Below are 27,085 nucleotides of genomic sequence, written 5' to 3' on the forward strand. Positions count from 1 at the left end.
CTACAAGGAGAGGCTGAACAGGCTGGGGCTGTTTTCCCTGGAGCATCGGAGGCTGAGGGGTGACCTTACAGAGGTTTACAAAATTATGAGGGGCATGGATAGGGTAAATAGGCAAAGTCTTTTCCCTGGGGTCAGGGAGTCCAGAATCAGAGGGCATAGGTTTAGGGTGAGAGGGGAAAGATATAAAAGATCCCTAAGGGGCAACTTTTTTCACGCAGAGGGTGGTACGCATATGGAATGAGCTGCCAGAGGATGTGGTGGAGGCTGGTACGATTGCAACATTCGAGAGGCATTTGGAAGGGTATATGAATAGGAAGGGTTTGGAGGGATATGGGCCGGGTGCTGGCAGATGGGACTAGATTGGGTTGGGATATCTGGTCGGTGTGGACGTGTTGGACCGAAGGGTCTGTTTCCATGCTGTACATCTCTATGACTTTATGACCTTCCCCACTCGCTCTCATCCTTGCTGACGTCTGACCCTGACTAACCCTGAATCTCTTCTGCACAGCCTATTCACCTCCTCAGGACATCTGCACACATGCACCAAAAGTAACAATGTGACACCTACTATGTGCAGAGCTTCCTGACTTGGACCACCCTGAGCAGCTGACTGACCGCATCCAAGTGCCTGTGGTGTTTGCTTTTTTGCAGTTGGTTACCATAGTGATTAGTGACTGAAACAGATTCACATGAGTCTACAAATATTCTTCAACTTGTAAACATTTGTCAAAGAAGTAGAGCGAGAGAAAAAAGCTGTTAAGACAAGCAACAAAACCAAGTTTCAAACAGTTTCTCAACATTGTCCTTTTTACTGTTCGTCAATTCCAGTGAAATTCCGCTCTTATTTCAACTCTTTCAGTTTTTAAATTAACAGATTGCTCCCAGTTTCTTGATCTCAGGCTGCAGGGATATTTTCACAATGCTTTTCCAAGTCCACTAGCACAAACATTTACAATGCCTTTCACAAAGCTCTTCACGAGAAAACGCATGAGCTGAGTGACCATGTGATGCCGACGCGGAGTCCAGTCCTCTGCGCACTGTGACACCTAGTGTTGGGGATGAGAATTGCATAACAGTGAACGGGAGTTCACTTTATGAAAAAAAACTAGGAGAAAGTGAGGACTGCAGTTGCTGGAGATCAGAGCTGAAAAACGTGTTGCTGGAAAAGCGCAGCAGGTCAGGCAGCATCTGAGGAACAGGTGAATTGACATTTCGGGCATAAGCCCTTCATCGGGAATGATGAAGGGCTTATGCCCGAAACGTTGATTCTCCTGTTCCTCGGATGCTGCTTGACCTACTGTGCTTTTCCAGCACCACCTTCTCAACTCTGATTAAATACCTAGCTGGCCTCTCAGCCTAGGTCTAATATCTGAACTACATCTCTACTAGATCATGACCTGTCACCTCAACCCCTCACCTGCACCAGTCGCAAACCCCCTCACTGCTGGAACCCGACTCCTCTGCTGCTGCTGCTGGACTTGAGCCCCATTCCCCAGCTGGTAGACCTGACACCACCCCCATGTGAGCACCCCACCATTCCCCCTTTCTCCACCTCTGGAACACCGTGCTCCCAGTTTTTCATGCCCACACTGAATCCCCCCAACCCTGCTGCCAGATCTGTCAGGCCTCTGACCTGACCGCACCCTCACCACTTCCTCCACCCTGCTCATAGACCCAATCTTTACCTTCCCCCACCACTGGATCCCATCTCAGCTCTGCACTTCCTCGGGATCTGATATCACCAACCTCTTTGTTCCTGCCAGATTTGATATTTCCTTTCCAATCCAACCTACCAAAAAAGGACTCCCATTTACCTGCCCCTATCCCCATCCCCCTCCCCTTAGAACTCTACCCCTACCCATTTGCCCTATACCCTACTTGCCTGGCATCCTAATCTTGCACTTATTTACATATTTACCTTTTGATAGCAACTGGGCCATTAAATTTCACATGATGACAACTGACTACTGTGAAAATAGGATTGTTTTACTTTCCCCCACTCCTCTGACTGCTCTATTCCACAGAAGACCTGTTAGTTGGAAGTAGGCCAGTGCAAATCATAATTCAGTCGGTCAGTGAGTGGAAAATTTAAGCCACAAAGCTTTACTTTGCTCAGCACATATACTATATTAAAGTGAACCCAGTTAACATGCACCTGACTAATGCTACAACCTCAGAGTGTCAATCACATGCAGTTTCCCACTTTGTTCCTTCTTTTTTATGAAACAAACAAGCTTTGCATTTCTGACAGAAGATTTTGATATATAACCCAGTGTTGTGATTTTTAAGTAATAAAAATCTGGAATTTAAAAATGTGGACAATCTTTCATGTTAAGATTTTAATGCATGTCCACAGAACATTAGCCTGAGTTTCTGGATTACTAGCACTCTGCCATAGCCCCTTACAAACCATTTAGCCTCTTAACTGCCCTTTTCCAACTTAACCAATAAACTCAAAATTTGTGATTAGTACAGCTCTCTTTTCAGTTCTTATTTCAATGTAGAATATAGCTCAGAAATAGCAGCAACGTAACAATAGATACCATTGATGGCTCGGTGAAATGGGTTTGCCTGTAGTGAATTCTATTGAACCTTAAGATGACAGTGCATATTCAAAAGAAGCAAACACAGAATAGAATATGAAGATTGGTTTTAACAGCCACACAATCAAGCCCAGCAGAATGCAAAAACATTTGTATATACCCTGGCAGAAACGTTATTAATCAGGTTCGACCAAATCCACTGTTGAAATAAGCATGAGCCAATCTCAGTATTATTGAGACTGTCAAAACCCAGACTTGTCCATGGTGCATGAACATTCAAATTTGTGCACAGACATTTTGCCTGCAGATTAAAAAAAATCCAGAATACTAATAGTAAGGCCTGTACATTGCTTTTCATGCTGCAGCTGTACAAAACTCTGGTGTGGCCGCACTTGGAGTATTGCATGCAGGTTTGGTCACCGCATTATACGAAGGATGTGGAAGCTTTGGTAAGGGTTTGATTCACTAGGATGTTGCCTTGTATGCAGAGAAGGCCTTATGAGGACAGGTTGAGGGACTTGAGGCTGTTTTAGTTAGACAGAAGAACGTTGAGAGGTGACTTAATTGAGATGTATGAGATAATCATTGGGTTAGATTGGGTGGACAGTGAGATCCTTTTTTCCTCGGATGGTGATGGCTAACACAAGGGGCCATAGCTTCAAATTGAGGGGTGATAGTTTGGACAGATGTCAGAGGTAGTTTCTTGACTCAGTAGTAGGAGCGTGGAACACACTGCCTGCAACAGTTGTAGACTCGCCAACTGTGCGGGCATTTAAATGGCCATTGGATAGGCATATGGATGAGAATGGAATAGTGAAGGTTAGATAGGCTTCAGATTGGATTCACAGATCCAAAGGGCTGGTACTGTGCTGTTATATTCTACGTACATGCTCGACTGATCAGACAAAATTGGACAAAGCTTGTGAATTTCAAAATAAGCAAGAAATTATTCTGTGATTTTAGCATATCTACTAGCACAAGGGCAACAACAGCATTCTCACAGCTTACAGTAAAAGAGAGAAGACCCCATTCTGGAGCACTTTCAATTCTGCATTGTCAATGCCTGCTTTAGGTTGGACCTTGCCGATATTCAATCACAGAAGGATTCTGCCATAGGATTAGCTGAACCAGCGCGCACCATTATAAATTGTGAAGTATCAGATTTAAGATCAATCAAGAATGCTTCTTATTAGCATGTTCTAATTTGTATCCATATAATTGTTAACATTATCTTGAGCAATCTCTCTGCTCGGGTGAAAAGCATTTCTTCTTTGTAAGTAGTAAATCTTGCATAGATGTGTAAAATACATTCCTTTTGCAAATTTTCCACAGCTACCTTCAAAAGTGAGTTACTTTTAATTCTGAACCATTAAATAACTCCTTCATTTCAGATAATCTGACCATCAATAACAAAAATGTCTGCTTAGTAAGACATTTAACTGATGTAAACCATGCCTTTGAAACTAACATTTTAAAGTAGCAAATCCATTTCATTGAGCCATCAATGGCATCTATAGAGTTATTCTGAGCTATTTGAAGTGTTGCAAAAGATAGTCTACATTGGAAGAAGTAAAAGGCATTCATGATTGCAGCTACATATGCAGGATGAAATAATATTGCTATTAATTCTGTCCTCAGGATTTAAATTAATATTTTTGTCTCTCACAAGATTGTGAATGATGAAATCTTTTATTTTTACCATGAGCTGCTCATTCAATTTACTGATACAATTCTTTGAGAACACGCATTCGGCAAGAGGAAGCACAGAAAAGGAATGGAGAAAGGAATGCAAATAATCCCAAAGTCTAGGACAAAGTCCACCTCCCAGATACAACTACCAAGTGTGTGGTCAGGGTTGTGGCTCAAGGATTGGGACTCATCAGCCAAGCAAGAATTCACGGAACCCATGACCAGTGACATAGGATTTCCCAGATGGACAATGGTACTTGTTTAGCTGCCATCAATGAACATTTCAGTGTGTTTGAATTATGTTGTCAGTACCAGCTAAAAGGATGAATTATTGAATTAATTTCTAATTTATGATTCTAACATACTTCAAATACAGGAATGTTACAGCCCAGTTTGGAGTAAAAAAACTTTTGTTTTAGCTCTTGCTATTGTAAGGGAGCTGAGACTGCTTGCAGCCTTTTCTTTTGTGTAGCCTAGTTGAGACCAACTAACTGAAACAAGAAGAACAGCATTGTTATCTGAATGTTGCAGGTTATATCATATACAATAATGATATGGAAGGAAAAAGGGTGGGTGGTGTTTGATCGAGCTCTACTACTTAGAGACAACATAATGGTAATAGTAAAAAGGGACTTAACTAATAAAAACCAGAACCCATGTGGATTGAAATAGAATACAAAGGATTGATCATTCCTAGATGGTTGTGCAGATGGAGGGAGAAAAATGTGAGCAAATTTGTGAAATGACTCAAGATCATTGAGTAATAATAATGGGAGATTTTAACTACTCTTAAATAATTAGCTGGGGAGAAAGGTAACATTAAGGAAATTGAGTTTTTGCAGTGTGAGCAGGATTTCTTTCTTAACCATTATGTAGAAAGGAATTATATTGGTTCTAGTAATAAATGGAGCACAGCACCTGGGAGAAATCAATGTAAAAGAACTTTTCAAGCAAGAGCAATCACATCACCATAAACCTAGAATAATGATTTACAAAATACATAAGTGAAACAAAGACCAAAATAATGGATTAGGGGAAAGAATTTCATTTTTGAATGAGAATGGAATAATGGAAACTAATTTGGGCCAAGAAGTAAACAGAAAAAAATAGGAAAACATTTTAAATGGTGACCAACAGACTTCATGAAAAAAAATTCTGCTGATGCATTATTGACCAATGTGGATGGGTATAACTGTACAAGGAGAGATAAAACTAATGAAAAAGGCATTTATTAAACACATGAACAATGGGGGGAAAAACATAACTAAAGAATGGAAAGTGATTTAGAAGAGAAATAAAAAAGGATAACCATTTCATTAATTAATTGTGGGAAATGAAGTTAAATAGTAAAGCATTCTACAGACACAGATAAACTGAACATTTGGAACTGGGCCATCAAGGAAAGCACACAATAACTTTCATGGACAATGACAACAAAATGACAATAGTATTAATTTTAATAATTTAATAATATTAATTTTCCTTCAGTTGTTATCAGGGTGACAGGGATGATATGACATTAAAAATGTATTGGCAGGGGAGATATTTGATAAACAAGCTAACCCCCCAAAGATAATAAATCCCCTGAATTATATTTACATAGATTAGAAGATGCAAGGAAAGAGAAAAATGATTATATTTATTCAGCAAAAATTAGCACATGTTATGATTTCAGAGGATTGGATGACAGCTCAAGTTATTTCTATTTTTTTATAAAGTGAGATAGAACAAGTCCAGGAGTAAGAAATAGCTATATGTTCAAACATCTATAATAAGGAAAGTAATGGAGTCTTTATTCAAAGATATAATGCAAAAACATGTAGAAATGAAAAATACAATAATAGTTCAATTGTATTACAAAAGAGGATATCATGTTTGACCAACCTTTTAGAATTCTTTAACTCATGTGACTTCTGTAATGTATTCCAAAAAATAGATTTGGAATTTCAGAGGGCCTTTAGGCAGTGAATTTGTGTGCGATTAGAAAATGAGGAAAGAAGGCTGCAGTGGTGCAGTGGTAGTCATTACTCCCTCTAAGCTGAACAGCTGTGCATGGAACTGCTCTAAGATACCCACATGGTGATTGGTGTCGGCATACTGATCATGGCGCTGACTTCTGTTTCCTGAAGTTGCTGCTTGTCATGGATCTTGGAGGCCAGTGCGGCTTTAAGAAAATTGAAATGAACCTGGTGGTAGCCAAGAGGCCACCAGCTCCAGTTGTTTAGAAATTATCTAGAGTATAGACAAGTCAGGGACAAATAGCAGCACAGACTAAACAAAAAGGCATATTGAAATCTTAAAATGCCAAATGCTGCAAATATATAGCTGAAATCAATGTAACTTTTTATTCAAGTTCTTTGTGTATTTTGGAGCCATTGGGGAAAGAAAACTTTTATGGGCATATTTAGTCTGTAACATGCACTAGACTCAATTTTCTTTACTATCTGTAGATGTTGCCTTATCTGGTATCATTCACAATAAGTTGATTGTAAGGAGAGAAGTTTAATGCCAATTAAACATAAGATTACCTCCTTAAGTGGAACCCTGCCCTTTAAAATAATAAAAAGTAAAGGCAATCTGCGATTAATTGTTATTTTAGACAGGAATTGACATTCTACTGCAATTTTGACCTTGTAAAATAAAAACTGGGAGATATACACAGTATTCTGAGAAATGTAGTCTAACTTTATTTTTAAGTTTAAAATGCATGTTTATATACTATTTTCATTTCAGGTGGACATTGTCTGAAATTCTTTCTTGTAATTGTGTTGCCTCACAGTTTTCTGATCTGAACTGTACTTCACAATCATCTGCCACTTTGCTAAAATATCTATATCCCTCTTTTGCTTTCCAATCTCCAACCACGTGGGCACCTTCCTCTTAATACCACATGCCATTTCATGTGTAACATCTTATCAAGTGTATCTTAATCTGCATTAATTACAGTGCTTTTCTTTGATTAAATGATAGAACATAATCTAGGAGCAAATTACTGTAGATGCTGGAATCTGTGCTGAAAACAACAAATGCAAAAATAATCTGCATTTAAAAAAAAGACTATTTGACTGGGCTTGGTGGAAGTTCTGTTTCTCCAACTCCTTAGCAATTTTCCTTTTGAAGAAGGCTGCAATTATTCATCTTGTACAATATTTCTTTATGTACAATTTCAGAAAATTATAGTTGGAGTTCCCTCTATTTCTTCTCTAAACTCCTAAGGAATCTTTTATGTTTCCATCATGACCCATTGATCTGTCGACTTGAATTAACTTCTATAGGTTGAATCCTCTTTTGAGTAATAAGTTTCACTAATTGTTTTATACCAATCATTGACCGTGCTATAATCTCAATACAAGAAAGTACAAGCAAGTTGGGAATTCTTAATTTGAAACACACTTGCCTATATTATGTTTTCATACTGTAACCTGCAGCATTTCATAGTATTGTGCATTTCTGAAGAGGAGTCATGCCAGTCTTGAATTATTAACTCTATTTCTCTTTCCACATATTCTGCCAGTTGAGTTTCTCCAGCATTCTGTGTTTTGTTGCATTAATATTGTTTGTGGCAATTTGGAGAATATGCTGAAGCAATTTTGATTTGAAAAAGACATCTGGCAGATGGTGGGCTGAATGATTGCACTGCCTGCTTAATGGCAGTTTGGAGAGGTCTGAGCCATCATCATTGTCAGGGCTTCTTTTAAATTGGAATGGGGAGCTGCCAGCACTTAACAGTGTGGATTGTGCGTTTTGAAAATCTAGTAGCCCCTCTAAAGTAAAACTTTGTGTATGTGTGTGCATGTAAAATAAAGCCTTTTTGGAAAGAGACAGTACTGTAGAAAGAAGGCATTGAATGCCTAGGAGTGGGTGGGAAAATGAGTGCAGCTATGTCTTTTCATGATGTTTTCATAGGAGCCTTTAGTTTTTTTTAAATTTAAGGATTGTTGTTAGGCCTCTACATCAACTAGCAAAGCAGCAGCAAAGAATGTCTACTTTTAAAAAATAATTTTGACATTTTGAAATGTAACTTGTGTTCTTCTGAAGGTATGTCTTTTCTTTTAATTTGTTCATAGGATATGGGCATAGTTGGTTAGGCCAGCATTTAGTTTGCATCCCTAATTGACCTTGAGAAAGTGTTAGTGAGCTGCCTTTTTTGAAGTACTACAGTTCCTTGGGTGTAAAGACACCCACAATGCAGTTAGGAAAGGAGTTCCAGGATCTTGACAGTGAAGGAGCGATGACATAGTTCCAAGTCAAGCCTGTAAGTAACACAGAGTTTCAGACAATTTTTGAAGTGTGCTGATCATTATTACCAATGTTCTTTGTTTTTGATGAGACAGCTCCCCTTCATATAAATACCAGTCACTACTGATGAGAGTAATATGTTTAATTTTCAATGGCACTGTGGATTTTGTTCTGGTCAGGAAGGGAACCATGAGTTTTTTTTTAAAACGTTTTTTTATTTCTCTTTGCAGAGAAGGCAAGTGAAACGAGTTTGTTTCTACTGTTACCTCCATCTGAGTCTGGACTGCCATATTTTCACATTCATAAACACTGAGACTGGGATTTCTCTGCTCTTATTATGGTAATGTTTTATTTAGAGATAGCTATCATAATTAAGTATGTAATAATATGCTTATAGATGTAGTAAAATGCATTGCTTAACATGTTGCAGTTATTAATTATTTGTTCATCTCTGTTCTGAAAGTTAACTGGTGATATATTGCAATCCTGTTCTATGTGCGAGAATTTCAACTTTACTTATCCCAGGAAACAAACCTCAGTTACAATCAATAATGTGACATGTCTTTGCAGTAGCAAGCACAATCGATAGATCAGGAATAGGTACAGTTTTCCGATATAATATTACATTTTATTGAAGTCCAAGATGGTTACTTTGAGATAGTGTTGCAATCAGAAAGTTTTTGTATGATGTTTTATTTTGGGGGGGACTGTGTCATTAACATATGGTAGAATAAAGGGGAACATGTTCATAACAGTTTGGGTGATTTGATTGTTAGAGATTAAATGAGGTCCAAACTGTTTTGAATGTTAAAAGAATTGAAAAATATCCAAGAAATTTACACGATTAGACAATGGCCCATGTGCTACAAATGGTTACACATAGATTACACATTTCCAAACTCCTAGAAAGATGTAGAGAATATCTGGTTATAAACAGTTGTGCTTTAATCTGTCAACTTACTTTGAAAATCAAAGAAAGCTGGAGCCTTAAACTATTCTTTGAGGAGAAAGTGAGGTCTGCAGATGCTGGAGATCAGAGCTGGAAGTGTGTTGCTGGAAAAGCGCAGCAGGTCAGGCAGCATCCAGGGAACAGGAGAATCGACGTTTCGGGCATAAGCCTGAAGAAGGGCTTATGCCCGTAACGTCGATTCTCCTGTTCCCTGGATGCTGCCTGACCTGCTGCGCTTTTCCAGCAACACATTTCCAGCCCTTAAACTATTCTGCATTGCAGCCTGGATATAAGGCCCATGTGATATATATTGCCATGGTACTGGGCTTTATGATGGGAACAGTATGGAAGAAACTATTGTAATGTTGAGATGCTGGCTTTTCTAAAAATCACTAAACATTACAGAAAATTTAATCTGGCGGGTGATCCAGAAGAAAAAGTGTAACTACTGATTAAAGATAGCGCAGTTCACTATCTCAGTTAACACTGAGATTAGAAAGATCAAATTTGTGAATTGTTAAAATGAGGCTAGAAGATTTGTCTAACTGTAGGAAAATCTGCATTGTGAAAAATATCCCTAGAGATATCCTCTCCTCCTCTAGTAGAGACAGTGGCAAAGTGGTAATATCATTGGATTGGCAATCCAGAAACCCAGGATAAGATTTTGAGGGAATGAGTTCAATTTACCCCATGGTGGATGATGAAATTTGAATTCAGCAAAAAACTAGTCTAATGACAACCATGTAACTTCTGTCAATTGTCATAAAAACCCTTTTGGTTCACTAATTTTCTTTTCGAGAAGGAAATCTGCTGTCCTTGTCTGGTGACTCTAGACTCATGGCAATTAGGGATGGGCTATAAATGGCTGTCCAACCAATGACACTCGCATCCCATGAACAAATATAAAAAGGTTAAATGTTTCCAGACTAGGAAAGGAAAAGAGTGGATTAAACACTTGGGAGCTAATTATGTATTTGGAATGATTCTGGGGGAATTGAATGTCTATTTAAAGGACAATGTAGAGTATACCTGTGAAGTGTACTTTGACAGTTGTGCTGAAATTAAAAGGCAAAAAGTTATGTGTTGTGGTTTAAAGTAATAAATCACCAAAAAAACCTAAAAATATTATTTGAAATTATTATTAGTTTTTGGAGAATGTCACTGCATGCAAGAAATTGGTAATCCCTTCAGAACCAAGTGTTCAGTAAAAGATACTTGCTCTGAAGTTTAGAAGATCTAGTTGTTAAAATTGCTGCTGGACTGTGAAGCAACTATACTGTTTTGCAAACATGCAAAGTTGTGGCGCGCATGTTGGCAGAAGGCAGCAAAACTGGACACTCTTTCAGTGTGGTAACCTGACATTATTCAGTATATTATGGTGAGGAATGTGTTGTCCTGTATTTATATTTTTGTCTGATTTTAGATTTTAAAAAAGGGATGTGAAAGGCTTTTTGAAGAAATGGATGTTCAGTCATTAAATTATGATGAGATCACTGGTACAAGGTTGCATTGTTTGAATGTCCACAATTGTTGCACAATTGCACATCGACAATTAACGATATTGAAAACAGGAATCAGAGCAGGCCATTTCAGTGCTTAATCCAGCTCCACCATTCAGTAACATCAGCTGACCTGTTTGTAACATTGGATGGTTCAAAGCATGCTTGAGTTATGAAGAATCTTTCTCAGTTTATTCTTCTTAACCACCAAACCCTATGCTTGCAATGTTTATCCCACACTGTTACTGTCTTTAAGAATTTCTGTGCGACTGTGTTGTTCTATGTATTGTTTTAGTCTTGTTGATTAAAGCACAAAGACACAAGACTGCACTTCCTTGATTGCACCACCTCCTTAACATGGACTCACTTGTAGTTCAAAAATCTGTCTATCTCAGCCAATGAATCCAACCTGTCCCTGTCACCCCGCAATGAAAATAACATCAGCAGATGCTGCTAGGCAGATGCTGGATTGCAAAATTAGAAAATGGTCTAATTTGTAGTTTCTGTCTCAGTGTTGAAAATTTGGCAGTTTGTGTCCTCTTACAACGTGCTTCCCTACCTATCCTTGTGTCATCAACAACTATCTGAAGACTCAAAACACCAAGTGTTGTTCTTAGAGTCATCCCACTGCAGATAACGCAAGGCAGTTCAGTCCTAACATGTGAAGGGAATCCATTTGTCTGGAAATTTCACATTTTACAGCAATTAGTCTTTGAGTTATAGAGTAAGGAAACAGTCCCTTTGGTCCAATTTTTCTGTGTTGACCATGTACCCCAAACTAAACTAGTCACATTTGCCTGCATTTGGCCCATATCCCTCTAAACCTTTCCTATCCATGTACCTGTCCAAGTGTCTTTTAAATGTTGTAACTGTAAGTGTACCCTTTGGTCCAACCTGTCCATGCCGACCAGATATCACTTCCTCTAGCAATTCATCTACATAAGAACCACCCACTGTATGGAAAAAGTTGTCCATCAGGTCCCTTTTAAATTTTTTTCCTCACCTTAAAATTATGCCCTTTTAGTTTTGAACTCCCCAACTCTAGGGAAAATATCTATGCCATTCACTTTATCTGTGCCCCTCATGGTTTTATAAACCTCTATAAGGTCACCCCTCAACTTCTGACACTTCCAGTGAAAATAGCCCCAGCCTATCCTGCCTCTCCGTACAGCTCAAACCCTCCAATTCAGAAACATCCTTGTAAATATTTTCTGATTCCTTTAAAGTTTTACATTTTTCCTATTGTAGGGAGACCAAAAGTGATCTAACCAATGTCATATACATCCACAATAAGACCTCCCAACGCCTCTACTCAATGCACTGACCAATAAAGGCAAGAGTATCAAACAACTTTTTCATTTCCCATTCTACCTGTGACTCCACTTTCAAGGAACTATTAACTTGCTCCCCAAGATCCCTGAGATGGAACCAAGGATTTGGAAAACAAGTGAGTGGCAATTGCTGAGGATTAGCCATAATCTTGTAATCTGCCTCAGGTATTGGTACTGGTGCAAGAAAACTAGGAAGGACTTCAGATACGTAGATCATTGGGGTACCTTCTGGAGAAGGTGGGACCTGTACAGGAAGGACGGGTTGCACTTAAACTGGAGGGGCACCGATGTCCTTGGCGGGAGATTTGCCAGAGCATTTTTGGAGGGTTTAAACTTAGTTTGGCAGGGGGATGAGAACCAGAGCTATAAATTAGAGGAGAGGATAGTTATTCAATGGGCAGAAATAGAATACGAAGAGTCTATTAGAATGGATACACATTGTTAGGGCAAAGGGATGCGTTAAAGTGTCCTGTTTCAATGCAAAGAGTGTCAGGAATAAGAGTGATGAACTTAGGGTATGGATCAGTGCTTGCAACTATGATATTGTGGCCATAACGGAGACATGGATTTCACAGGGGCAGGAAATGTTGCTTGATGTTCCACGGTTTAGATCTTTTAAAAAGAACAGGGAGGGGTGGGTAAAAGAGGAGTGGGAGTAGCATTGTTAATTCAAGAGAGCATCACAGCTGCAGAACAGGAGATTGTTGAGGAGGGTTTGTCTACTGAGTCAGTATGGGTGGAGGTCAGTAACAGGAAAGGAGCAGTCACTTTATGGGGTACTTTCTATAGACCCCCCAATAGCCGCAGAGAGATTGAAGAACAGGTTGGATATCAGATCTTAGAAAGGTGCAGATGTAACAAAGTTGTTGTTATGGGTGACTTCAACTTCCCCCAATATTGATTGGAAGCTCCTTTAGTGCAGATGGTTTGGATGGAGCTGATTTTGTCAGGTGTGTCCAGGCAGGAGTCCTGACCCAATTTGTAGATAGGCCAACAATGGAGGCGGCCATATTGAATTTGGTGCTAGGCAATGAGCCAGGCCAGGTCATAGAGTCATAGAGATGTACAGCATGGAAACAGACCCTTTGGTCCAACCTGTCCATGCCGACCAGATATCCCAACCCAATCTAGTCCCACCTGCCAGACCCGACCCATATCCCTCCAAACCCTTCCTATTCATACACCCATCCAAATTCCTCTTAAATGTTGCAATTGTACCAGCCTCTACCACATCCTCTGGCAGCTCATTCCATACACGTACCACCCTCTGCGTGAAAAGGTTGCCCCTTAGGTCTCTTTTATATCTTTCCCCTCTCACCCTAAACCTATGCCCTCTAGTTCTGGACTCCCCGACCCCAGGGAAAAGACTTTGCCTATTTACCCTATCCATGCCCCTCATAATTTTGTAAACCTCTGTAAGGTCATCCCTCAGTCTCCGATGCTCCAGGGAAAACAGCCCCAGCCTGTTCAGCCTCTCCCTGTAGCTCAGATCCTCCAACCCTGGCAACATCCTTGTAAATCTTTTCTGAACCCTTTTGTGTCAGAGCTCTCAATGGGAGAGCATTTTGGTGACAGTGACCACAACTGCCTCACCTTTACCATAACCATGAGAGGGGTAGGAACAGACCGTATGAGAAGGTATTTAATTGGTGGAGGGGAAATTTTATTGCTATTTGATAGGAGCTATGGAATATAAATTGGGAACAATTGTTCTACAGGAAATGCACAAACGTGGATGCTGTTCAAGGAGCAATTGTTGAGAATGTAGCATAACTTTGTCCCACTGAAACAGGCAAGGAATGGTAAGGTAAAGACCCTAGATGAGTTTTTTGCTAGAGTATTCAGGAGATAGAGGGACCTTGGTGATAGTGAGAACACTGTGGACCAGGTTAATAGGCTTGAATAGATTGATATTAAGGAAGTGAATGTGCTGGAAATTCTGTGAAGCATCAAAATCGCTAAGTCCCCAGGGCTTGACCAGATATATCTACGGTTACTACGGGAAGCGAGAAATGAGATTGCTGTGCCTCTAGCAATGATCTTTGCATCCTCACTCTCCATGGGAGTAATATGTGGTGATTGTTTATAGGCGAATGTTGTTTTTCTGTTCAAGAAAGGGAATAGGGAAATCACTGGGAATTACAGACCAGTCAGTCTTATGTCTGTGGTAAGCAAGGTACTCGAAAGGATTCTGAGAGGTAGGATTTATGACTATTTGGAAAAATATATTTTGATTAAAGATAGTCAGCATGGCTTTGTGAGGGACAGGTCATGCCTCAGAAGCCTTATTGAGTTCTTTGAGGATGCGACGAGACAAGTTGACGAATGTCGAGCAGTGGATGTGGTGTATATGGATTTGAGTAAGGCATTTGATAATGTCACGGTAGGCTCATTCAGCAAATTAGGAGGTATGGGATACTGGGGTCTTGGATGGAGGTGAGGGGGGAGGTGTGGGTGCAGGTTTCACAATTCCTGAGGTGGCAGAGGAAGGTGCCGGGAGGGGAGGGTGGATTGTTAAGGGGCATGGACCTGACTAGGTAGTCACAGAGGGAATAGTCTTTATGGAAAGCAGATAGGGGTGGGGAGGGAAATATATACCTGGTGGTAGGGTCTGTTTGTAGGTTGCGGAAATGTCGACCCCAAAGGAGCCTTCCACATCTATCAAAGCTTCACCTGCACTTCTACACGTGTCATTTATTGTATCCATTGCTCCCGATGCAGTCTCCTCTACATTGGAGAGACTGGACGTCTACTCACAGAGCACTTCAGAGAACATCTCCGGGACACCTGCACCAATCAACCCCACCGCACTGTGGCTGAACATTTCAAGTCACTCTCCCACTCTGCGAGGACATGCAGGTCCTGGGCTGCCATCTTTGCTACTCCCTCACCACCTGACGCCTGGAGGAAGTGCACCTCATCTTCCGCCTCAGAACCCTTCAACCCCTTGGCATCAGTGTGGACTTCACCAGTTTTCTCATTTCCCCTTCCCCCACCTTACCTCAGTTCCAAACTTTCAGGTCAGCACAGTCCCCATGAACTGTCTTACCTGTTAATCTTCCTTCCCACCTATCCACTCCACCCTCATCTCCAACCTATCACCTTTACCCCCACCTCTATTCACCTATTGCACTCTCAGTTACCTTCTCCCCAGCCCCAACCCCTCCCATTTGCCTCTCCACCCCTGTGGCTCCCAGATTCATTCCTGATGAAGGACTTTGGCCCGAAATGTCGATTTTCCTGCTCATCGGATGCTGCCTGGCCTGCTTTGCTTTTTCAGCACTACTCTAATCTACAACAAGACATTGACAGGATGTAGAGCTGGGCTGACAAGTGGCAAATGGACTTCAATCTGGATAAGTGCAAAGTGATTCGTTTTGGAAGGTCAAATTTGAATGCAGAATATTCTTGGCAGTGTGGAGGAACAGTGGGATGTTGGGGTTCACGTAGACAGATCCCTGAAAGTTGCCACGCAAATTGGTAGGTTGTTAAGAAGGCGTATGGTGTTTTGGCTTTCATTAACGGGGGGATTGAGTTTAAGAGCTGCAAGCTTTTGCTGCAGCTCTGTAAAACCCTGGTTAGACCACACGTGGAATATTGTGTCCAGTTCTGGTCAACTCATTATAAGAATAATGTAGATGTTTTAGAGAGATTGCAGAGGAGATTTACCAGGTTGCTGCCTGCATTGGAATGCATAAAGGTTGAGTGAGCTCAGGCTTTTCACACTGGAGAGAAGAAGGAAGAGAGGTGACTTGATAGAGGTATACAAAGTAATGAGAGGCATAGATAGAATAGATAGCCAGAGACTTCTTTCCAGGGTGAAAATGGCTGTCACAAGGGATAATAATTGTAAGGTGATTGAAGGAAAGTATGGAGAGATGTTAGAGGTTGGCTCTTTTTGCAGAGAGTGGTGGGTGCGTGGAATGCACTGCCAGCGGTGGTAATAGAGTCAGAGACATTAGGGACATTTAAGCGACTGCTGGACAAGCACATGGATGGCAGTAAATTGAGGGGTGCGTAGGTTAGGTTGATCTTAGATTAAGATAAATGCTCGGCACAACATTGTGGCGGAAGGGCCTGTACTGTACTGTTCTATGTTTTATGTTCTAAAATTAGAGAGTTGCAATTGGCTTTACTGTGTTCAAAACTGGCCTGAAGACTAAACCCGGACATTAAGACCTTGGTGATGGAGAAGCTTTTGGAAATGAACTGAGATGGAATTTATGAATGGACAAACATGAATTTGTTAAGGAGAGTCAATTTAGATTTGTGGAAGGTGAAGTGTGTTTAACTAATTTTTTTGAACATTTGTTGAGGTCATGGAATGGGCTGCTTAGCGTAGCGTGATTGATATGTACATGGACTTCCAGAAGACACTGACAAAGTGTCACATAATATGCAAACTTGACACCTATGAAGTAAAAGGAACAGTGGCAACATGGATATGAAATAGGTTAATTGACAAGTAGAGAATCGTGCTTAACTTTTTTTGGACTGGAGGACGGTATGTTGTGTGGTTTCTCAGAAACACTGCCTTTCTTGATACCTTTAATGGTCTAGATTTGGGTGCAAACATTTCAAAGTTTTCCAGAGGCACAGACTTCCAAATACAGTACATTTTGAGGATAATAATTGAGGATATCCACAGGTTCTTGTAATGGATGGGCACATGATGATGATCTGAGAAATGGCAAAAGATTAGTGATAAATCTTTGGCAGAGAAAATGAGAAGAGATAATTGAACTGAAAGATATAATTCCAAAGGAATGCAGGGCAGATATGTGTGTTTAAGGCAATAGGACAGTGGTTAAAAAGGCATTTGTGTTCCTGGGCTTTATAAATAGATTGCAGAGTACAAGAACAAGGAAGTTCTGATGATGGCCATTGCACGGTAGAAAGAGTGATAGAGGAGGTCTTTGATAGTGCTATGCTCAGTAATAACTGCTCACTGATGTTCAATTGGTGTTCTACGTTAGCTCCTGACCTCGTTAGAGCCTTGGTCCAAGCATAGACAAAACAGGTGAACTGCAGAGGGGAGGCTAAAGCAAATGTCTTGGAACTTAAGGCATTTCTTGAGTAACTGTGGTGTCATTGAGCCCGAGCTAAATTGGAGTCACTAATTGGATCACTGTCTACCCATTGGAGTTTTAATGAGCATGAAGAATAGCGGTTGTGATTATTGACAGCTAATTATCTCTGCATCAATGCAGCAGATTTACAATGGTCCGCACTGCTCGTAGTTCCTTGGAAAAAGAAACAAACCATATCCATGTGCAGAAATGCATGGTCAACATTTGGGTGCTAAATGACAGGTAGCATTTGCATCACACAAGCATCAAGCATTGAGTATTTCCAACAAAAGTGAATCTAACCATCCCCCCTTAACATTTCAATGGACCTACCATGGCTGAATCCCCAACAATCAAAACTCTAGGGGTTGCCATAAACTGAACTGGATCAGACATGTAAGTTCTGTGGCTTCAAGAGCTGGGTCAGAGGCTAGAATTTCTGTGATGAGTAACTTAACTCCTGATTCCCCAAAGCTTGTCCACCATCTACAATGCACAAGTCAATAGTGTAATGGTATATTCTCTACTTGCTTGGATGAGTGCAGATTGAATGATCTCAAAAGCTCAGCACCACTCTGAACAAAGCAGCCCATTTGACTTGAGCCTATCTACTACTTTTAAACATGCTCTCCCTCCACCACCAAAGCACAGTGGCAGTATTGTGCATTATCTACAAACATACTGGAGGAAGTCATCCTTACATCTTTTGACAGTACCTTCCAAATCCACATTCACTACCTTTAAAAAGGATATGGGCAGCAGATTATGGGAACTCTACCACCTGCAAGTTCTGATACACAGTCCTGACTTGAACATATATTGGTTTTCACTGTCTTTTAGTGAAGAATTGTTTCAGACCTAAATGATCAATCATATATCCTGAGACTGTGTCTCCTGTTTCCAGACTCCACAACCACGATAATATCACTCTGCATCCAGCCCTATTAGAATTTGTAGAATTATACATTTCAATCCGATGCCCTCACCCATCTAAACTGTAGTGAATATAGGTTAGTTGAACTAATCTATCCTTACAGGATTGTCCTGCCATCTCTGATATTAGCTGAGTGAACATCCACTGCATTCCCTCTATAGCAAGTATATTCTTTCATCTGTATTTATACAAGCTTTTATGGCCATGTTTTATGTTTTACTGCAATTTGACTGTTGTACTGTATTTTTTCCCTCCTAGCTTGCTAAATTCTAAATGCTCCCAATCCTTAGGCATGCTGGGTTTTTTTCTCGCAATTTTACATGTCTCCTCTTTGGATCCAGTACTGATCTAATTTATCTTACACTGGATCTAATTTGAACTGAGCTTCTTTTGTAAACCATGGTTGAGCCACCTTTCCTCTTTTATTTTTGTGCTGGAGGTAAATGAATAATTTCTGCACATCTGCTGTATGCATGAACATTGCTTATCCATCATCAACTCCTTCAGTAAAGTTCCCAAATCCATCCTTTCCAAATTGTGCCTCATAACCTCTTAATTCCCATTTATTTAGATTCAGAACCTTAGTTTTAGATTCTACTACTTCACACTTCACCTTAATGAAGAATTCTATCACACTCTAGAAAGCCCTGCTCCATAATACCTTTTCTAGTTTGGTTTGTCCAATGTGCAAATAAATTAGAGTCACCCATGGTTACACTTGTACCCTTATTGCCTGTATCTTTTGCTTTCTTTTTTAATGCCTTCTCTTACATCCCCACTACTGTTTGGGACTTCTAGATAATCCTCAGCAATGGTGTTTCTTATCGCTGCAATACAGGTTTTACATCATACTTTTATATGCAAAAATATAGATCAGCTTATTTTTAAAAAATTAGAAAGACCTAATCTTGAGGATAACTAAGAATAATGCACAATTTACTAATATTACTTTACCTTGAAGGATGATTACACCATTGGCATTCAGATCCAGGCCTCTGATAAGAAGCATAAAATCACTGTTCATTCTTTCAAGAAACATGCTTGTCAGAACAAGATCTTATTGTCAGAAAAGGCAAGCCAATAAGTTTCAACAACCATTAGCCTTCACTTTCCAGTAGCACCTAGTCATTGTCAGTTAGCATTGAAGCAAACTAACTGTCTCACTTTCATTTTGAATGCCAATTGTTTTTTAACTGAGAAGACTCGAAGAGTAGTATTCCTGCAGAGGATATTTTCAGCTCATTTCTGTGGAAAACACAATGGACTCATTCTGTTAGTTGCTTCTGGATAGGAATGAGGTTTTCCCTTGTTGTAAATCCTTCAGAAGCTCACTTATTTCTATGATTTGTTTTGCTGAAGTACAAAGTCAACATCTTGGTCAGAAATATGTTTTAGAATTTATCACAAGGGTTTCAGGTGACAGACAATCAATAAAGTCTTGCCACAATTACATAGGTTGTTGGCTAGACTATGTCTGCAGTACTACATGTAGTTAGTTTTCTTATATTAGGAAGGATATACTTGTCTTGGAGCAGGTGTAACAAAAGCTTACAAAATTGGTTCCTGGAAGGATATGGAAGTTCTCTGAAATGGACCCATATTGTTTAGAAGGAGAGATGATCTCATTGAAAGATAATGTGGTAGATGATCAACCATTAACTAATTGCTTGAAAGTGTATGTTCATAGGACAGTATGCCCTTTTCTTACTCCTTTATGTTTTTAGCACCTAATTTTCTCCTGATAATTATTGAGAAGTCTGTTTTAGAACTTGCATGCCTACATTGCAGAATGAGGCTTTAGTTCTGTCGTAACTTATATAATAAATTTACAATATTGACTGTTTGCAAAAAGAGCTGGCTGATGAACAATAATATAGGACTCCATAATCTAGAAAAGTCTAGCTCACCAGCAGCAGACTCGATGGGCTGAATGGCTTACTTTTGCTCCTATGTCTTATGGTCATAGGGTTCAATTCATGCAGCAGAAAATTTGAAGGGAATTCAGTGTAGTCAAGCCAGGCAAGTTTGTTGCCTGCAATGTTTAACAGCAAGTCTTGGGTAAATAGACAAGAGACAATAGGTGCAGGAGTAGGCCATTCTGCCCTTCAAGCCTGCACCACCATTCAATATGATCATGGCTGATCATCCTTAATCAGTATCCTGTTTCTGCCTTATCTCTATGACCCTTGATTCCACTATCCTTGAGAGCGCTATCCAATTCTTTCTTAAATGAATCCAGTGACTGGGCCTCCACTGCCCTCTGGGGCAGAGCATTCCACACAGCCACCACTCTCTGGGTGAAGAAGTTTCTCCTCATCTCTGTCCTAAATGGTCTACCCCGTATTTTTAAGCTGTGTCCTCTGGTTCGGCACTCACCCATCAGCGGAAACCTGTTTCCTGCCTCCAGAGTGTCCAATCCTTTAATAATCTTATATGTCTCGATCAGATTCCCTCTCAGTCTTCTAAACTCAAGGGTATACAAGCCCAGTGGCTCCAGTCTTTCAGCGTAAGGTAATCCCACCATTCCAAATTGACCTCGTGAACCTACGCTGCACTCCCTCAATAGCCAGATGTCTTTCCTCAAATTTGGAGACCAGAGCTGCACACAGTGCTCCAGTTGTGGTCTCACCAGAGCCCTTTACAGCTGCAGAAGAACCTCTTTGCTTCTATACTCAATCCCTCTTGTTATGAAGGCCAGCATGCTATTAGCCTTCTTCACTACCTGCTGTACCTGCATGCTTACCTTCATTGACTGGTGTACAAGGACACCCAGATCTCTTTGTACTGCTCCTTTACCTAAATTGATTCCATTTAGATAGTAATCTGCCTTCCTGTTCTTGCCACCAAAGTGGATAACCATACATTTATCCACATTAAACTGCATCTGCCATGCATCTGACCACTCACCTAACCCGTCCAGGTCACCCTGTAATCTCCTAACATCCTCCTCACATTTCACCCTGCCACCCAGCTTAGTATCATCAGCAAATTTGCTAATGTTATTACTAATACCATCTTCTATATCATTAACATATATCGTAAATGGTGAATGAGGAAGGACAGTTGGTTTAGGAAGAAGCAGTGATCCAGGTGGAGATGGTAATAGGGATGGCCAAATTTCAAAGGTAATATTTGGAATCCTGTTTGGAACATGGGATGTGTATTTAGTTGCAGATTACGATGGAATTATAAAGTTGCATAGCTGTGTTAGAGAGGTGACTGGTGGTGGTTTAACCTGAGGGTCACTGTGTTCAAGGAAGGGGAGAGGCTGAGAAGGAAAATCCTTCATAATAACCTCATCCAGTGCAAGAATTGAACACATATTTTTGGTATTACCCTGTGTTATAAACCAGCCACCCAGCCCATTGAGCTAAACAATTATCATGGCTGATGCTCCTAACTTTTCTGTTAAACTATTTGTTAATGGCATTCTGGAATACTCCAGTGCCATTGTAACTTAATATGTTTTTAACAATAATCTAAGACTGCTGCTTCTCTGTTTTGAAAATTTAAATCCAATTAAACCTCTCCTTCTGTGATATCCCATTTCTGACACCACTCCTAGAATTTGGGGTAGGTTAGTGACACCTTCTCTGGTGTTGTGTGCAGGGGAGTGGATTTGCCTTCTTTCCATACTCAGTTATCAATTTCTGTAAATTTTCTGATTTCACCTTGCTCTTTACCTTTCTCAGTTGTTACTACTTACTTGCAATGTTTTCCTAAATTAACACTAACTCATCAAATAGTTGCAAATATAAAATGTGGTGATCATTATCCCCTTTTGTTCTTATACATCATCTGACTCAGCTACTGACAGCTATTCTTCTTCAGCATTCTCTTAATTATTTTTGACTGTTCTTCAGCTAGAAACCTATTTTTGAAACTCCCAGTCTCTCCCACCCATAGCACCCATTCTCTCTTTTCTTTACTGGATTTTAATTTTTTTCTTTAGATCAATGCAAATACTTCTGGTATGTTACTTTCAGTTCTACCAATGCTGGTTCAGCTTAGCTCTGCCTTCTATGCAAATTCAACCAACATGGAATTCGACTCAATTACAGTATCTGCACAAATTCTACCAATGCAGTGTTTTTGGTTCAACTATGACTCCTGTATAAACTCTACCAACACAGAGCCCTAATTAGCGACCTCTCCCTCTTAGCACTTCCTATACTTAGTGCTCTTTCAGATTTACTGATACTCACACTGAATTGTCCTTGGATTGGCTTACTGTCCTAGCTATAGATGGAATATAAAAAATACTGTTTTGTCGTGCCAACCAATGGTTCCTGCTCATAGCTTCAGATGTGCTGGTTATAGATTTTTGATCATTTAATCAAGCATATGCAATAAGAGTGTATTCAAAAGCTAGCTCAAAGAACTGTAACAAATGCAGGAAAAGGCAATATTTTTACTGCGGAAACATTTCATTATCTAAATACCTATCTTGCTTCTTAAAATAATTTGAAAGAGATGTTTATTCTAGGTCATAGGCTAATTTCATTGATGTCTACTCCTTAACCCAGTCAAGGTTCATTTAGTCTGGCATTATTTTTGCATCACCATCCTTTTATCTGTCTCTTGTCATCTCCTGGTCTCTCCCGCAAGACCTCTCTAGGATTTGTTTTAGATTAGATTCCCTATAGTGTGGAAACAGGCCATTTGGCCCATCAAGTCCACACCGACCCTCCAAAGAGTAACCCACCCAGACCCATTTCCCTCTGACTAATGCACCTAACACTATCAGCAATTTAGCATGGCCAATTCACCTGACCTGCACATCTTTGGATTGTGGAAGGAAACTGGAGCACCTGAAAGAAACACACGCAGACACTTGGAGAATGTGCAAACTCCACACTGTCACCCAAGGCTGGAATCAAACCTGGGTCTCTGGTGCTGTGAGGCAGCTGTACTAACCACTTAGCCACCGTGCCACCTATTTTGGTACCACTAATTATTGTTAATAGATTCCAGCTAACACTATCCCCTAGGATGCAGAAGGCTAATCTAGTATAAGGTTGATTAATTTAAATCAAGTAGAGACTGCTCTATGTTTTCTCTATTTAACCCTTAGAGCCCAATTCACTCTAATAATGCTGCTTCCTTATACAGCATCGTTAGCATTGTGAACTGAATAACTTGTGGAGCTGCAGTCACCAACTCAAGATCTACCACATTGTGGATGACAAATCCTTCTGTTTGCTGTATCACATCATTACTTGCAATTGGGCTCCCGAAATTAGAAAAAAAAAATTGCTGAAGATGTCATTTCCTCTACTGAAACTGTTAAGGTGTTCCTAAATGTATGAATTTAATTAACCAACAACTACTACCATTTTTTGCAGTCTTCTATTTTCACATATATTTGGAATTCTGCCTGAATTGATCAGAAGCACAATATTTTCATTTGAATTCTGAGTCTTTGTGTGGTAGACGTGAGCTGTATTTTGATTTTGGAATGATTGTCAAGAACGTTGAGTCGTTTGATTGGGCATTTGCTCTCCATCCAAAACATGGTTGGATGTCATTTAGAGTGACATCACAGCATCCCCCCCCCCACAGTATTAGCTGGGCATTTTGATAAGGTTGGGGGAGGAGGGAAGCTGTAATTATAATCAGCTTGATTCATCAGAATTTCTAATTCAGGCCAGAGGTAAATAATTATATGCAACACGTTTTGTTTCTGGTGCTTCTATGCTGCTAAAGTCCAGCAATTTCACACGTGTTGCACAGAATTGTAACCTATGAGCAATGACCAAGGAAGCAAAGCATGTAGACGCATCGGTCAAAAAAAAACTTGATCACTCTACTTTGTGTCCCACCACCTTATCAAAATGCACACAAAAAATATGAATTACCTGGTGCAAAACATGCATTGCAATCACCTTTCAGCTAACATTGTTGTAATAGGTGTTTTCTTAGAGAAGTTTTCATATTTGGGGATGTTATTTTAAATTTAAATCTGAACTATATGCAATTTAGATGTATGGATCTAATCATGAGTAACTGAGCATTTAGTGTGCCCACAATGTGTCAATGTTTGTGATATTGTTCCAAGATGGGAAGCAGGAGTGTGAGGAATAATTGCTCAACTATGCCTGAAAGTGATAAACTCTAATAGTGTGGAATGAAAAATTAAGCTTGAATGTTTATACAAAGACCAATTCTAGATCTTTAATGTTATTCATTACAATGATTCAGCAGGATCATAACTTGGCATTTGAAATGCATAGATCATGCGTGTGGAAAATAGCAAATCTGGAGGTTGGCAGTACATTCTGACTTAAGTTTTTTTTTCCTGCTTTTCCAGCAATTTTGCTGCATGTCTACCAAAAGCAGATGCTGATCACAATTATAATGCAAGCAAACCAAAGAATTCAGCAGTGTTAAGTGAAATGCTCAATATAGTGGGAGCAATACAAGTTAGTATTCGATGAATTTCTAAAATTATTTTGCTTTACATTCTATGAAGAAACATTTTCATTTCACTGAAAATTATTTTTTTAATCTCCTTTAGAAAGAAGTGAAGGAAAGACATAAAGAAGTGAGTATGAGGTTCCTTCCAATTAAAGAAATTACAAAGGGCAAACATTAGTTTAATATCCACTGTTACAACTGCAAAGTATTAGCTGTTAGATTACAGTATTAGCAGCATATTATAAAATTCCTTTATACAAGAGTCAAAGTAACATGGTAAAATTCATCACAGATGAGGGACTTAAAATTGAACTGTAAAGTTGAATCTGTGCCCAATTTGCTGGAGAATGAAGACTAAAGAGAGTATTATATTACCCGAACGTGTTGGGCTCATCTACCATGAGTCAATTTTCTTAATAAGAATTAACTCTGTTTCAACTTTTTCTACTGATTTCCTCCCAAGTTGGTTTTGAAGCACAATTGTGTGATCTTGCAAATATTGTTTTGTCTTTTTGCATTTTTTTTTAATTGTCTTCAGTTGAGGAATTGAATATAGTCTAGGTTACTAAACATTATTGTTTCAGTGTAAAGATTTGGCCAACATTATTTGCTTGTGTCTTGAAGATTAAACATCCGTTGCTTTTAGCGTTCCCCTCAATATATTAAATCAAGTAAAAAAAAACTTTTTATCTCTGAGTTAGGAAAATTTCTGTTCCTGACCCAAACCCAGCGCCAAGCAGAAGTGAGACTGAAAATTGAAGGGACACTGGCCATAAATTTTCGGTCTTCCTCAGACTCCTCAGGAGGTGGCAGAGGTCTGAAGGATTACAGACATTATGCGCTTATTCAAATAAGTTGTGAAGATTTTTTAGATTAGATTACCTACAGTATGGAAACAGGCCCTTCGGTCCAACAAGTCCATACCGATCCACCAAAACGTAACCCACCCAGACCCATTCTCCATTTGTACCCTTGACTAGTGCACCTAACACTACGGGCAATTTAGCATGGTCAATTCACCTGACCTGCACATTTTTGAACTGTGGGAGGAAACCAGAGCATACGGAGAAAACCCACGCAGACACAGGGAGAATGTGCAAACTCCACACAGACAGTCGCTCGAGGTTGGAATCAAATCCGGGTCCCTGGCGCTGTGAGGCAGCAGTGTTAACCACTGAACCATAGTGCCGCCCTAAATACAGCGGTTATATATCTAAAAGTTTAACTTCAGTGGGGGTGGGGAGCTTCTAGAAACAATTATTCAGATAAAATTTGTAGTCATATGACAAAATGTACGTTAATTATGAAGAATCAGCATGGATTTCTAAAGGGAAAAATCACATTTGACTATCTCGCTGGAGTTTTTGTTTGAAGAGGTAATGCTATTGATGTGGTATACTTGGACTTCCAAAAGGCATTTGATACAATGCCACACAACAGACTTGTGAGAAAAGTTATAACTCATGGAATAAAATGTGTCAGTAGCAAAAGTTTTGTAAATGATTTGAGAAGCTTTTTCATATGTGGTCTGGGTCTGGAATATACTGCCGGGAGGTTTGATGGAGGCAGAATCAATTGAACTATTCAAGAGGGCATAAATGATTATCTGAATGGAAACAATGTGCAAGTGTCTAAGGAAAAGGCAAGAGAAGAACACCAAGTTACAATGCTCTTTGAACACCCAGTATCGACAAAAATGGCTAAATACTCTCCTCCTTCTGTGTCGTAACAATTCTGAGAGATAAGGCTAAAGGTACCCCATTAGCTGGTCAGCAGTTGCTCAGAAGAATTCAAGCAATTCCATTTATTAGACCATTTTCAGATCAGTGGTGCTGGAAGAGCACAGCAGTTCAGGCAGCATCCAACGAGCAGCGAAATCGACGTTTAAGATGTCCTCCAACGCATCTCGTCCACATCCCGCACTTCCGTCCTCAGACCCCACCCCTCCAACCGTAACAAGGACAGAATGCCCCTGGTGCTCACCTTCCACCCTACAAACCTTCGCATAAACCAAATCATCCGCCGACATTTCCGCCACCTCCAAAAAGACCCCACCACCAGGGATATATTTCCCTCCCCACCCCTTCCCACCTTCCGCAAAGACTGTTCCCTCTGTGACTATCTGGTCAGGTCCACACCCCTCTACGACCCACCCTCCCATCCTGGCACTTTCCCCTGCCACTGCAGGAACTGTAAAACCTGTGCCCACACCTCCTCCCTCACCTCTATCCAAGGCCCTAAAGGAGCCTTCCACATCCATCAAAGTTTTACTGGCACATCCACTAATATCATCTATTGTATCCGTTGCTCCCGATGCGGTCTCCTCCACATTGGGGAGACTGGGCGCCTCCTAGCAGAGCACTTTAGGGAACATCTCCGAGACACCCGCACCAACCAACCAAACCGCCCCGTGGC

The 27,085-nt window shown here is 40.1% G+C and overlaps 1 protein-coding gene across 10 annotated transcripts in view; it reads left to right on the forward strand.

Moving 5' to 3' along the window:
- LOC122539382 (interleukin-15-like) overlaps positions 1–27,085 on the forward strand; it is a 210,967-nt gene that overhangs the window by 15,345 nt on the left and 168,537 nt on the right. For all 10 annotated transcript variants that reach the window (XR_006309061.1, XR_006309060.1, XM_043674170.1 and 7 more), the window contains exons 2-4: positions 8,702–8,811; positions 24,564–24,675; positions 24,771–24,797. Coding sequence is in view for 8 of the 10 variants with exons in the window: in XM_043674170.1 (XP_043530105.1) it covers positions 8,702–8,811; positions 24,564–24,675; positions 24,771–24,797 (249 nt within the window). In the remaining 2 variants the exon portion in view is untranslated. The remainder of the gene's footprint in view (positions 1–8,701; positions 8,812–24,563; positions 24,676–24,770; positions 24,798–27,085) is intronic.

The sequence above is a fragment of the Chiloscyllium plagiosum genome, chromosome 32 (assembly GCF_004010195.1).
Source record: "Chiloscyllium plagiosum isolate BGI_BamShark_2017 chromosome 32, ASM401019v2, whole genome shotgun sequence".
NCBI lineage: Eukaryota > Metazoa > Chordata > Chondrichthyes > Orectolobiformes > Hemiscylliidae > Chiloscyllium > Chiloscyllium plagiosum.